Raw genomic sequence first — 14,466 nt, 5'->3', positions numbered from 1 at the left:
ATAGGGGGAGAGTGGGTTGGAAAGGGGGAACCGATTACAAGGATCTACATATAACCTCCTCCCTGGAGGTTGGACAACAGGAAAGTGGGTGGAGACAGCGGACAGTGTAAGATATGACAAAATAATAATTTATAAATTATCAAGGGTTCATGAGGGATGGGGGAGGCGGGAAGGGGATAAAAATAAGGAGTTGATGCCAGGGGCTTAAGTGGAGAGCAAATGTTTTGAGAATGATGAGGTCAATGAGCGTACAAATGTGCTCTACACAATTGATGTATGTATGGATTCTGATAAAGAGTTGTATGAGCCACTAATAAAATGATTAAAAAAAAAAGGGAAAGAAATCAGTCAAAAACAAGGGCAATAGGGAGGCATAACAGGAGAGTTAGTGTGAAAGCATTGAGTATCTGTAGTGATGAAAAATTTGGCAAGGGATACTGATAATAGTTGTAAACATGATCACTGTCCTTGGTATCCCTGAAACGTACTGTTTAAAAATGTTTTGAATTGGCAAATGTTTTATTATTCGGGCAGTCCCCAACTTACAGTGGGGTTCCCTTCTGGTGGCTCTGAAGTAAGTTAGATACCAGCCCCCCACCCTCATTTTTCATTATTACTGCCTTTATTATCAGTAATTTTATAAACCTGATCTTTATTTGCCCTTGGAAGTTCATATGAAACTGATAATTAGCTGCAAAATTTATGCAATACATATTGATAATGATAAGATGTACAAAAAAAAAAAACCCCACAAAAACAACAGTGAATGGTAGGTGCAATTTATTACGAGTTGACTACACTGGGGACTGCCTATATCTAGTCGTGTGTGTGCGTGCGTGTGTGTGTGTGTGTGTGTGTGTGTGTGTGTAACTTACAATACAAAGTAGAAAAATCTATACTCTTGAATAACAGCATTGATGAGGAAGAGAGCACAGACCTCGTTTTGAAACAGAAGCCCATAATGTTCTAGGACATGCCTAACAAACAAACAAACAAACAGAACGCACTGCTATCTGATTCATGGGGACTCAGTAGCACAGAGATGTAGCACTGCCCCTATGAGGTTCCTGTTTGTGGAAGTAGAAAGCCTCATCTTTCTCCTGCAGAGCAGCGGGTGGTTTCAAACTGCTGGTCTTACAGTTAGCAACACATATCCCACATGCCACCAGGGCTCCTCCACATTACTACAGTAGTGCACCCTACAGCCAGTTCCGATTTCCTCACCAGGCCGCCTCTTTGTTATTCAAAGAATGAGTTCCACATTAATAAGACTCAAGTCCCTCTGCAGGCTGGGGCCCTTCACAATTATATCAACATTTTCTGAAATAGTCTTCATTCTTGAAATCGATGAGGCAAAGAGAGCTGTTACGCATTCCTTTTAGATTGTGCGTATCGTGAACGGACAGAGTAGCTTACCTTCTACTAAGATCTGCAACATGCTCTTGAAGCCAACTTGTACTAGCAGCTTTAAAAAGAAAATATTTAAATTATAGAATGCACACAAAAGAAAGCACCACCAGATTTAATTCTAAAATAAGTTGGGCAGTAACATGTAATTCAAATATAAACATTTTTCCTTTTATATTCCCTTAAGATAGTAAGATAGAAGCCACTTTAACTATTATATACAGTTGGCTTAAAGGAAGCAATTAATTTACATGTCATTGTTTACTACTAGCACAGTTTTTAAGGTCTCCAATATCGTAAAGTAGAGCTTACCAACCTCAGTACCGATTGGGACACTGAGGATGGGTCATAGGTATCCCAATTGCTCATTCCCTCAGGTCTAGAAAGGCCAGGTGGGGACCTCATGTACATCTAAAGATGCCTACATTTTCAGGGCCTGATCAAGTACCTTCCAGATTCAAGCACTTTGTTCTATTTATTTTAGGGTAGCACAGAAACATTCACTTTTTGATGTGATGCCTTACACAAATGCAGACTAGTAGAGCAGCAAAGAGCAGATACCTGGCTTCGAATCTCAGCTATATCCACAACTAGATGTATGACATAAAATAATTACTTTAATATGCTGTGATGGAGTATCCATGGCTGAGGAGCCTTGGGGGGCAGTGGTTATACACTGGCCTGTTAACTGCAAAGGTCAGCATTTCGAAACCATCTGCTACTACAAGGGGCTTCTACTTCTGTAAAGAGTTAGTCTCAGAAACCCAAGGGGCTGTTCTACCCTGCCCTATATGGCCGCTAAGAGTCGGCACTGACATGACAGCAATACGTTTGAGTTTATTCATGCTGACCCAGAAAAAGTGCTCAATAAAGTGCTCAAATTATCACCAATATCACACATCTTGATGTTTCTGGAACTTTCATTTCCAGTGAATGAATATGAAAACTAGGTAACCCTTTGAGAAGTACGTTTGGCAAATACATTAAGTTCACAATTCCTTCTCTAGAAATTTATGCTAAAGAAAAAGTTGGAAATGTAAAAATTTATTGTTATATGAAGAAGTTGACTGCAGCATTAATTATCAGAGGAAAAGTTGGAAACACATGTAAAAGAAAAGACTTTTAAAAATATTCATGTTAGAATATTATATAAACATTCAAAAACCATTTAGTCAGAGTATTTAATGAGAAACTACTCATACATGTTAACTGAAAAAGTCAGATATAAAACTGCAAATACATAAAGTACATAAAAATAAAGAATAGAGGCACAGATCAAAAAGAGAAAGAAATTTTTTTAGATATTATACATATGAGTTTTTAAAAGTCCATGGGGAAACTGTATGAAAACATCATGGATCTTTGTAGGGCTTTTTGAAGCTCCCTCGTAGCATGAGTAGTAAAAGTCCTAGTATCCCTATCCTTGTTTCTTTCTAATCTCTATAGAAATATTGTTTCTAAATCTCTATAGGTGTTTCAATGTTCTAGAGTGAGCGTTGTATTATTTTTGTTTAATTTGCAAAATTTTTTTTGTTATTTTTTTAATTTGGTCATCTCAAACAATCATTATTAAATTTTCTAGTTCATTCAGTAATTCCTAAACTCTAGCTCACACAAATACAACTCATACCTGCGCACACTCAGGAAGCTGTGTCAGCTTGAATGGCATTTCAGAGAACTTACTGTCTAGTGCTCTAGTGAGACCAAGACCCTCGCCTCTCTGTACTGCTCTTTGCTTCAAAGCACAAGCACGTGGCCTGCTTTTGTTTTGCTACCTCATTTCTGCAGCAATTAGTAGTTAATACTTTGTGAGCTAATGGGATTTCAAAACACTGAAATTATTGAAAAATGCCAGTAATTTAGATCCCTGGTGTGAAAATTCTAAATTTTATAAAAACTTAAAAAGAAATGATTATTTTTAAAAAATGTTTTGCTATATTCACCCACCATTGCAAAGAGAAGTTTCTGGAAACTTACTTATTTAGCAGAATATAGTTATTTGCAATTAATACAACTATATTAAATGTACTTATGCTTCTAAAATGCTTGCACTACCTTTTTTTCTTGAGGTAAACTAAACATTAAATGTCATTTACATTATATGATAAGTTGAATTTTTCATCACAGCTAACTCAATATATGTTAACCCCCTACCCGTGTTCAAATTACGTGATTTTAAAGGCTGAATTAATAAACACTTGAGAATCTTTAAGCTACTTTTCTCTCTTCAGAACATACATTTCTCATTAATTAACAAAAGCCAATGTAATAAAAAAAGACATTTTTATGAGCCATTAATTGGATTTTTGATTAATGGTAAATAAAAAACATACCTTCAGAGACATAAGCAAAAGGTTTATTCCGAATAGAAAGCATCGTAAACAGGTTGAAAGAAAGCGCCACAAATGTACCAACTAATAATCTTCCCCTAAAGAGAACAACAATAACAGCGCCTTCAGTTTTTTTCTTGGCAATATCATCGGGTCATTTCTCAAGCTGCATGCAGCGACACCAATCAATAAGAAGGTGGAGTGGTCCGCTTCACAGGTTGGGGATTTGCAAGTCAGGCTCTGAACCTGGTTTCCAGCCCCATAACCCATGTCCTTTCTACTGTTTCTCCATCTGACATAGGACAGAATCACTCTTAGCAGTAACAATACCTTCTTACAAGCAAGATTTTAACAATTTTGTAGAAATCTGACTGGTGCTTGGCTTACAATGCACTGGACAGAACAGACTTTTCAGAATTAAACAGTGCAGAATAGGTAAGGCCAATCTGAATGGCAACTGCATTGTAGACAGCAATTCTACATTTTTTATAGAGGCTACTAAAATATTTTGGGAGTCGAATATTAAATTATAGACCACTACAGGGGCCTCGAAATAATACGGGCATGAAGCCATGTTGGAAAAGTGTAGCACGAAAACATCTGAAGCTTGGATGAAGTTAAGGGTGAAGAGGGAGAGTCTTGGGATTTGAGGATTTTGTTTTTGAAATATCAATGAAAATGTCTTTTGCCACATGCTGAACTCTGATATCAGAGAAAGCAACCAATATATAATAATAAACCATTAATAACTGGGAATCTAAATTAATAGTAAATTATAGATTATGAAAAAAACAAAATCTCACGTGTGAATCTCAGGCTGCTCCAAAAAGCGTTCTGCACTAAAAGAACGAATGTATGTGTTATTAAATAAGCCCTTTGAATTATTAAATTAGAAATCTTTGTTTGGTATGTATATGCAACAGCCCAATTTAAAGCCCGTAAAATCTTTTAATCGTATAATCAACTAGAGATTTTATTAGCAGTGATGAGGCAAACAGACTGAAATTATGCTCAATATGTAACTATTTTTGCAAATATAAGCATGTAAATAATACATATAATGTACATATTACACACAGGAAATTAAAGCCTAACACGGTTATATGCCTTGCAAAAACTGTGTAATCTATGGATTACTTGAATAAAAATACAATTTTGTCAATCTTTATCAAGCCTATTCAAAGAACTTTTAGTAAGTAAAATCATGACTTACTGAATTCTTTTTTTCAATCATTATCTATCTCTGAATGAATTTAGTAGAATTAAAGAAAATAATAAAAGAGTGAAACATGAAGAAACTACATTATCAAAATTCTATCACTGCGTATATCTAATGTGCAAACCCAAACAAACCAGAAATTTCTCTCACTTGATTCTTTCAGATTCCCAAAAGTGTCATATGTGGAATTCAGAACATTAAATTATGCAAATATACCTTTCTTTTAATATAAAAAGGGCTCCCAATTGTGCCAAGACTGTAGAGGCAAATACAGCCAGAACTTCCAATCTCTCAAATCTGAAACCAGAAAAATAAGTCAGCATAATTATTTTAATTGAGAAACCAGTCCTTCTAAAACACATTTACAATCTTTTATTATATCACCAAGTCTATGTATCAGGGAGAAAACAATGTATGCAGGAAGGGGGAGGGAGCACTAGAACTGATTGTGATTACACAACTCACTTGAAAAACAATCTGACCATGAAAAAAAACGTTTTAAAATGTATTGGGGTAATCAGTACATCAGACTTCTTGATATGACTGAACTACTGAATTTGATGATATGTGGTTATGTGCCAATAAAACTGTAAAAAAAAAAAGTCTATGTGCCTACTATGAGTCAGACACAGAACACATTTCTGAACTTCTAAAAGGATAATAAACAGTATGGAGCACAGATTTTAGTTAAGTGCCTACTTGTACGACATATTCTTTTTTAAAAAAATCATTTTATTAGGGGCTCATACAACTCTTACCACAATCCATACACACATCAATTGTGTAAAGCGCATTTGTACATTCATTGCCCTCGTCATTCTCAAAACATTTCCTCTCCACTTAAACCCCCGGCATTAGGTCCTCATTTTTCGTAGGACATATTCTTAAGGCGCACTTACAATTCTGACCTTTCTAGAGAGAATCATCATAGTAACTTAACAATTAAACACCTTGTTTCAGGTACTGATTTAAGTGCTTAGTATTTTATTACTTCATCTAACCCTTGCCACCACTGATAAAGGTTACTTTATTCTGTATTTGAAGGGTAAGAAGTTTAAGACACAGGGGGAAAGTAATGGCCCAGAGCCATGTAGCTAGCAAGCAGGGGTGACCAGTTTTCAAACTCAGGGACTCTTGATCCTAAGCTCATGATTTTGAAGACTTGCTATCTGGTCTCCTATCTCTAAACATAATGGAAGTTATTTAGGAGTAAATCTTTGAATCTCCAGATTATAAACTGGAGGGCGGGGACTACTGCCTCATTCATTTTAGTTTTTCCCACATTACATAGTCTAGGCCTTTGAGTCATGCAGGAAATACTTATGATAATAATATGTGCTTAAAATTTATCAATAACAGAAAACACAATAAATAAATAAGGATGTTTATTGCAGTGCTATTTGCAAAGAGAAAAATTGGAATATACATTATGTGTTCTTAAATATATGATAGAACTATATTTATTTATTGACATGGAAAGAAAAAGTGGCAAAAGTAGACTAAGAGCATTAAGAAAAAAGTATCTAAATGAAACAATGTTGATGGAAATTAATATGTTGGTGTTAAATGCATATAGCACTGCAAAGGTGAAGACAACCTTGAAGAACAAAATAGGGAGGCTTTTTATACCAGACATTAAGGTTTTTCTTAAAGAGACAAGTTAAAAAAAAAAAAAGAGAGACAAGTTAAGACAGGTAACTTAAGAAACACTTTATTTTATTTTAAAGCTATAATAATTAAGGATAGACAAATATACCAAATAGAACCGAAAAAAAGATTCTAGGAATAAACATATGAAGTCAACTATTTTTAAAAGCAGTTAAGGGTAATTTTTAAAAAGTAAATGGTATTATTGAATATTTATATGGAAAGTAAATGTACCTTGGTCCCTATTTCAGACCATGTAAGAAAATGAATTCCATTGGATTAAGAAAACGAATTCCATTGTATTATACATCTAAATGTAAAAGGTCAAACAATTAGACATCTACATGATACCAAAGTAAAATATCTTTGGGAACCTTGGTATAAACCAAGACTTACTCACAAGTGCACAAAAAGTACTAGCCATATAGGAAAAGACTGATAAAAACGAATTCATTAGATTTAAAATACTTTTATCTATTCGAAGATACTCTGGGTGTGCAAGAAGATACAATGTTGTTGGTGTTGTTGCTTGTCAAGAGCTGGTTCAACTCACAGGGGACACTACGTACATTATCATGAAGTCCTGCCCGGTCCTGTGCCATCCTCACAACGGTTATGTTTGGCTCATTGGTGCAGTTACTGTATCAATGCATCTCCTTGAGGGTCTTCCTTTTTTGTGTAGAACATCCACTTTATCAAGCCTGGTGTCCTTTTCCAGAGACTGGTCTCTCCTGATAACATCTCCAAAGTACATGAAACCAAATCTCATCATCCATGCTTCTAAGGAGCATTACAGAGTTGTACACATTTTTTCTTGTAGTCCATATAGCCCACTCAATATTCTTTGCCAGCACAATAATTTAAATGCATGAATTCTTATTCTTCCTTATTCAGTCTGTATTGTCTAGCTTTCATATGCATATTGAGTTGTAATCCATACTGTAGATCGTATTCTTTGATCTTCATCAGCAAGTACTTCAAGTTCTCTCCACTTTCAGCAAGGTTTGCAGCATCTTTATGTCATCTACATATAGAATGTTATTAATGAGCCTTCCTCCAATCCTGATACCATGTTCTTCATGGAGTCCTGTTTCTTGGATTATTTCTGTATATTTTTAATATTTCCCATCTTCCTTCCATCCATTCAACAAGTGCATAGAGAGCATCAGCATTATTTGCTCAGCACACAGATTGAGTATGGTAAGAAGAGAGAACCCTGAAGCACACCTCTCCTGATTTAAACCATTAAGTATGCCCTTGTTTTGGTGGAAGAACTGCCTCTTCACTGTCTATGTCTTCTGAATGAACACAATTAAGCGTTCTGGAATGTATATTCTTCACAATGTTATGCACAATTTGTTATGATTTATACACTCAAATGTCTTTGCAGTCAATAAAACAAAAGTAAACATCTTTCTGCTTATTCTGTTTTCAGCCAAGATGTATTGATCCTTAGCAATGATATCCCTCGTTTTACACCCTCTTCTGAATCCAGCTTTAATTTCTCCATATACTTCTACAACCATTTCTGAGTTATTCTCAACAAAGTTTTACTTAATGTGGTAAGGTTTCTCTGATCCCCAAATCCATCTGCTCTTTTTACCCCTACCACATTCCATCAATCAACTTGTTTCTCTTCAAAGTTAGAATCAGGTTCAGAATGTCTATTTGCCTTCTTGTATCTTATAGTTTTTTGAGAAATTAAGGATGTAGTGATTTATGCATTGGGCTAATTTCAAGGTCAGCCTTTCGAAATTACCAGCCACTACTTAAGAAAAAGATGAAGTTTTCTACTCCTATAAAGCTTTCCAGTCTCAGAAACCTACATGGGGCAAGTCTATGAAAGACTTTTTGTCAAGAGAGAAATTTATATTAAGAACTGGTCCAGCTCAGTCCACTGCAGTCCGTGAGTTAGATGCTAGCTGGCACCCCTCCAGTCTCATGCAACTGCCCGCCAATGAAGCAGGAAGGCAAGGTGAAAAGCTGGAAGATCATAGATGGGCGGGTACCGAAACACATGGATCCAAGTCAGCAGTCCATGTGGGCCTCTGGCCCCAGAGGCGGACATAGAATCCAGGCCACCAGGAAGGAGAAAAGGAGCAAGAGAGAGCTGCATCTCTTATTATAAGACACACCTTTAAGGAGACATCATTAAGCTGTGTTCCGATTGAGAGGCTGAACTTTACCCCTACCTTCACACACGTGCATCAAGTTGACATAAAATCTAATCATCACAGTCCATGAGTTGGAACTGACTCAATGGGAGTGAATTTAGAGTTTGGAGTTGAAAACTGAGATATAATGTCAGAAATGTATGAGATATTCTGTTTTTTATAGAACAAAACAATTAGTATGCCTGGATGGTTAAAGACTCTGAAATCCAAATCATTTGTTATTAAGAAAGTATCATCTATAACATTACTTTTTCTGCATATTTTTATTATTTCCCTCCTTCCTTTCTACATTCTTTCCATCCATTCAACAAGTGTATAGAAAGCCTCAGAATGATAAACACAGTTTAAAAGGTCAAGAATATCACGAGATGCTGAAGGGATCAGTTATCAGGCATCAAAGAACAAAAAATCATATCATTGTGAGTGACGGGGAGTGCAGATTGGGGATCCTAGACCCATCTGTAGACAACTGGACATCCCCTTACAGAAGGGTCACGGGGAGGAGACAAGCCAGTCAGGATGCAGTGTAGCAACGATGAAACATACAACTTTCCTCTAGTTCCTAAATGCTCCCCCCACTCCCCACCCTACCATGATCCGAATTCTACCTTACAAATCTGGCTAGACCAGAGGATGTACACTGGTACAGATAGGAACTGGAAACTCAGGGAATCCAGGACACATGATCCCTTCAGGACCAGAGTTGAGAGTGGCGATACCGGGAGGGTGGGGTAGAAATGAGGAACCAATTACAAGAATCTACATATAACCTCCTCCCTGGGGGATGGACAACAGAAAAGTGGGTGAAGGATGATGCCGGACAGTGTAAGATATGACAAAATAATAATAATTTATAAATTATCAAGGGTTCGTGAAGGAGGGGGGAGTGGGGAGTGAAGGGAAAAAATGAGGAAATGATACCAAGGGCTCAAGTAGAAAGCAAATGTTTTGAGAATGCTGAGGGCAACAAATGTACAAATGTGCTTGACACAATGAATGGATATATGGATTGTGATAAGAGTTGTATGAGCCCTAAATAAAATGATTTAAAAAAAGATATGAAAAAATAATTTATCAGGGGTCACGAGGGTGAGAGGAAGGAGGGAAAAAAGAGGAACTCATAGCAAGGACTCAAATAGTAAAATTTTAGAAAACAATCATGGCAACATATGTAAAAATATACTTAAAACAATTGATGTATGGATTGGTTTTTTTTTTATGTATGGATTGTTATAAGAGTTGTAAGAGCCTCCAATAAAATGATTTTTTAAAAAGGTCAAGAATATAAGAGAGAACATAATAAGGTGCTTGCTAGCAAGAAATTTAGATTTGAATGGGAAGACAGAATAACAAATAATTGACTTGGTGAAATTTGTCAGAAAATTAGAGTAGTCTGCCAGAACAAGGGCAAGTGGGTAACTGTTTCAGGTGGAGTCAGCCAGGCAATGATATCAGAATCTAGTAACATTAATATTTTCATAACGAGAAGGGGCCTTTCTTGCAAAATTCAGGTAAACAGCATTTCCGTGGAGAAAATACCATGTACAGAAGCCCTAGCCTGAGAACATGTGAGTGCTGTTCAATTAACAGGAAGATAGTGTGCTATAAAGCAGAGAGGGGGAGACCAACCGGTTAGAGGCTCATGCGGAGTGCAGTTCATATAAGGGTTTGATAAACTGGGGAGTCAAGATTTTATGACAGAAGCAGCTGGATGATTTTAAGGGAAAGCATGATAGTATACTTTAGGTTTTCTCTTTTCTTTTAAGAAAACATTCTGGATGCTATGGGGAAAATGGACGATAGTGAAGAACAGAACATGGGCACCAGTTAGGGTGCTAGTCATTGGAAGTGGTGAAGGTTGAGACCAGAGGCTGCAGCAACAAAGAAACTATGGAATAGAGCAAAGGGCACAGACCAAAAGTAGAGGCCGAGGCAAGGAGGCCATGAGAAGCACAGAGGAATAGTGCCGAGACTATAGGATCCAAGGCAGAGCGAGGGGTGGGCTCCCTGGCTCACAGGGGCAGAAGCAACTGCACGGCTTAGAGGACTTGGCAGCTGGCTGAGAAGAGGTGCTGCTGTGGATCAATGTCTATACCTTTAATGTTTACTAATACTTACTGGTAGTTAACTTCCCTAATAAACCCCTTAATTGTGCAAACTGTTGTGAGTTCAGTGTGGCCATTGCAATGGATTAGCGAGTGGTTGGTGCTGGGGCAGTGAATTATTTAATGCGGCTCTTCTAGTCAAGGACTCTAGCTCCCCCCAAAGGACCCTTTCCTGCAGAGGTCTGGTAAGAAGGTGGGGGAGATACTGACAGCATTCACCTATGAATAACTGCAAACAGGACTCCCTGAATGCCGTCCTGCTGTGTATAAAACGAGCCCCATGAGGAGGAGGGATGCTCAGTCAAATGAGCCCTGTGAGGAGGGGAGTCAGTCCTCTGGACCGCAGAGCCCTGTATGCTGAACCTCCTGGATACAGAAGGCAGCTATAACATCAGAGCAGCAGGAGCGCAGAACCAGAAGCCAGAACAATTCATGGAGCAATCCACGGAGCAAGTAGGAAGCTGGCTTACAGCAAAGTGGGCCCTCTGGACACTAAATGGGAAATTGGGCTCTTTGACTCACAGAAGTGTAGCTGGGTGCCTTCAGGCTGAGTTTCAGTGGAGTGGAGTGCCTCTGGGCACTTAATTTGGGAAGTCAGGCTTGTTGACTCAAGGAGGGGGAGTTGAGTGCCTTTGAGCTAAGGCTTTCAGGAGTGGGCTGTCAGAGACTTAATTCAGGAAGTTGGGTCTGCTACCCACACAAATGGAGTTGAGTGTCTGTAGGTTGAGGCTTAGTGTAGAGTAGGGTGTCCCTTTGGGCATTTATTAACAGCTCTGAAAGAACTCTGTAGCATGTCCTGATAAACAACTTAACCCTGAATATCTCACAACTTTAAATTTCCGTAAAAACTTTTAATCATGAATTTTGTGTAGTCATTGCAATGAATATTGCCCAGAGAAGTGAAAGAAAGAACCCGAGACCACTCAGTTGGTGTCTGAATAGCGTAAAGAAGGATCAAAGATGGAGGCTTGTCAGACTGCTGCCTTGTGGCAATAGGCCTTAGGCTAGTTAGGAGTTGCATTCTAATCCTGAGAAAAAACCATCATGCTTGGGCCAGTGAAAAAGTGGAAGACAGAGAATTCCGGCAATATGGTGAGTGAGTAACACATACAGAGGGACTGCAGAAATCAGCACCCGAGTCACTAAGAAGGAAATTCCACACTGCTGGGTCTCAGGAGGAGCATCATAAAGATAAGTAGGTACAGATCCACAAGGTTTTGAGGGGCTGGGGGCTTTTGGCTTACCACAGGGGAGGCCAGCGCAGGTTTGACCTTTGCCCCACCACTGTCTCGGCTGGAGCCCGGACCATTTGGAGCCAGGAGCCAGCACAGGGTCTTTATCTCAACACAGCCACAGCTTGCTGCTGCTTCGGGGCAGGGTTTTAACCCCTCTGGGCCCCACAGTTAGGGATTGGGCTCTGCTATATTGTTACTTTTGTTTCTTTCTCTTTTCTCTTTCCCACTACAGTCTAAGGAGGGTTTTTTTGTTTTGTTGTTTCCTTTTGCTCTTCTCTTTTCTCCCACATGCCACTGCCTACCCTCCAGGCCACTCCCCATAGCCTAGGGCATTTACTCCTGTCCTCCACTTGCTTTGTTCTATTAACCTGGCATTCCATGATGCTCCTCACCTTCCCGACATGATTACTGAAGACAAAGCGGGTGAATAAGCAAATGTGGTGAAAAAAGCTGATGGTGCCAGGCTATCAAAAGATATAGCATCTGGGGTCTTAAAGGCTTGAAGATCAACAAGTGGCCACCTACCTGAGAAGCAACAAAGCCCACATGGAAGAAGGACACCAACCTATGTGATCATCAGGTGTTGATAGGATCAGGTATCAGGCATCGAAGAACAAAAAAATCTTATCACTGTGAATCAGGGAGTACAGAGTGGAGACTCAAAGCCTATCTATAGGCAACTGGACATCCCCTTACAAAAGGTTGTGAGGAGGAAACGAGCCAGTCAGGGTGCAGTATAGCACCGATGAAACACACAACTTTGCTCTAGTTCTTTAATGCTTCCTCCCCATGCACTATCATGATCCCAATTCTACCTTACAAATCTGCCCAGACCAGAGGATGTACCCTGGTACAAAAGGCAACTGGAAACATAGGGACTACAGGACAGATAAACCCCTCAGGACCAATGGTGAAAGTAGAGATACCAGGAGGATAAGGGGAAGGTGGGAGAGAAAGGGTAACTGATCACAATGATCTACACATAACCCCTCCCTGGGGGACAGACAACAGAAAAATTGGTGAAGGGAGACATCGGATAATATAAGACATGAAAAAATAATAATTTCTAAATTATTAAGGGTTCGTAAGGGTGGGAGGGTGTGGGAGGGAAGGAGAAAATGAGGAGCTGATACCAAGGGCTCAAGAAGAAAGAAAATGTTTTGAGAATGATGATGGCAACATATGTACAAATGTGCTTGACACAGTGGATGTATGTATGGATTGTGATAAGAGTTATACGAGCCCCCAATAAAATGATTTAAAAAGGAAAAGATGAAGACATTCAATGAGATGGACTGACCAGTGATTTCAACAACAGGCTCAGACATAACAATTGTGAGACTGGCAGAGGACCAGGCCACATCTCCTCCTGTTGTACACAGGGTTGACTGTGAGTCAGAGCCACTCAATGAAGCCTAACAACAGCATAACTATTATTTCGATCATAATACCAAATCGAACTCCACTGCCATTGAGTCTACTCTCAACTACAGTGGCCCTCTAAGGCAGAGAAGAATTCTCTATAGATTTCCAAGGCTGTGAATCCTTATGGGAACATCTTTTTCCCGAGGAGTGGGTAGTAGGTTTGAACTGCTGACTCTGCAGTTAGCAGTCCAGCTTATAACCCACTATACCATAAGTCTCCTTTTAATCATAAAAAAATTAACATAAAATAATTTGAACTTACCCAAATGAGTAGACAGGGCTAGGTTTCCTCATCATTACCCAGTAACTTATTAAACATGTCATTAAACTATGAAAAAGGAAAATAAATTTAGCGTTAAAACTAGAAAACATCCAGAGAGAAAGCAGGTTTTCAGAATTCCTAAAACACTGAAAATTATCAAGGTTTTATAAGCTCATTAATATACTAAATGTCTATTATAAACCATAACTGAATCACAAGCATGTTAGCAGATGGTGTTACTTGTAAGATGACAGCTTAACTTGGGAAGAAACTAAAAACAGTGTGGACACATCTTTAAGTCCATTATGGAATCTATTCATTCCCTACTCAAGCAGTAAGTTATCCACCCTCAATGATCTTCGTAACTGAGGAAGCTGGAAAAAAAACCCTACATAGTTAAACACAGTAACATCTTTTACTCTGCACATATAATACATTTTAACTTTTTTAAGCCTTAATCTTTATTAGAAGTTAAGCCAAATGTTGATATCCCTTGATTCTAGATGGGATAAAATTATGTTCATTTTCTTTCTAAATAAAGGAGAAATTTACTCTAAAACAATCTGCTGCAGAAGGACATTGGGCCTCCACTCAAGTACTCCCTCAACACAAGAATACTTTCTTCTATTAAATTGGCATTCTATGATGCTCACCTTCCCGAC

The 14,466-nt window shown here is 38.4% G+C and overlaps 1 protein-coding gene across 1 annotated transcript in view; it reads right to left on the bottom strand.

Annotated features, from left to right (window-relative positions):
- Nucleotides 1–14,466, bottom strand: part of SLC30A6 (solute carrier family 30 member 6) — a 37,657-nt gene that overhangs the window by 18,777 nt on the left and 4,414 nt on the right. Inside the window, exons 3-7 of the mRNA XM_004718138.2 lie at nt 13,805–13,870; nt 5,173–5,253; nt 4,541–4,576; nt 3,741–3,835; nt 1,417–1,465 (exon numbers count right to left, since the gene is read on the bottom strand). Coding sequence (XP_004718195.3) covers nt 1,417–1,465; nt 3,741–3,835; nt 4,541–4,576; nt 5,173–5,253; nt 13,805–13,866 — 323 coding nt within the window. The 5' untranslated portion in view covers nt 13,867–13,870. The remainder of the gene's footprint in view (nt 1–1,416; nt 1,466–3,740; nt 3,836–4,540; nt 4,577–5,172; nt 5,254–13,804; nt 13,871–14,466) is intronic.

Source organism: Echinops telfairi, unplaced genomic scaffold, assembly GCF_000313985.2.
Source record: "Echinops telfairi isolate 266 unplaced genomic scaffold, ASM31398v2 ScPeMD7_10;HRSCAF=50, whole genome shotgun sequence".
Taxonomy (NCBI): Eukaryota; Metazoa; Chordata; class Mammalia; order Afrosoricida; family Tenrecidae; genus Echinops; species Echinops telfairi.
The sequence above is the reverse complement of the archived record's forward strand: the minus strand, read 5'-3'. Positions and strand labels throughout refer to the sequence as shown.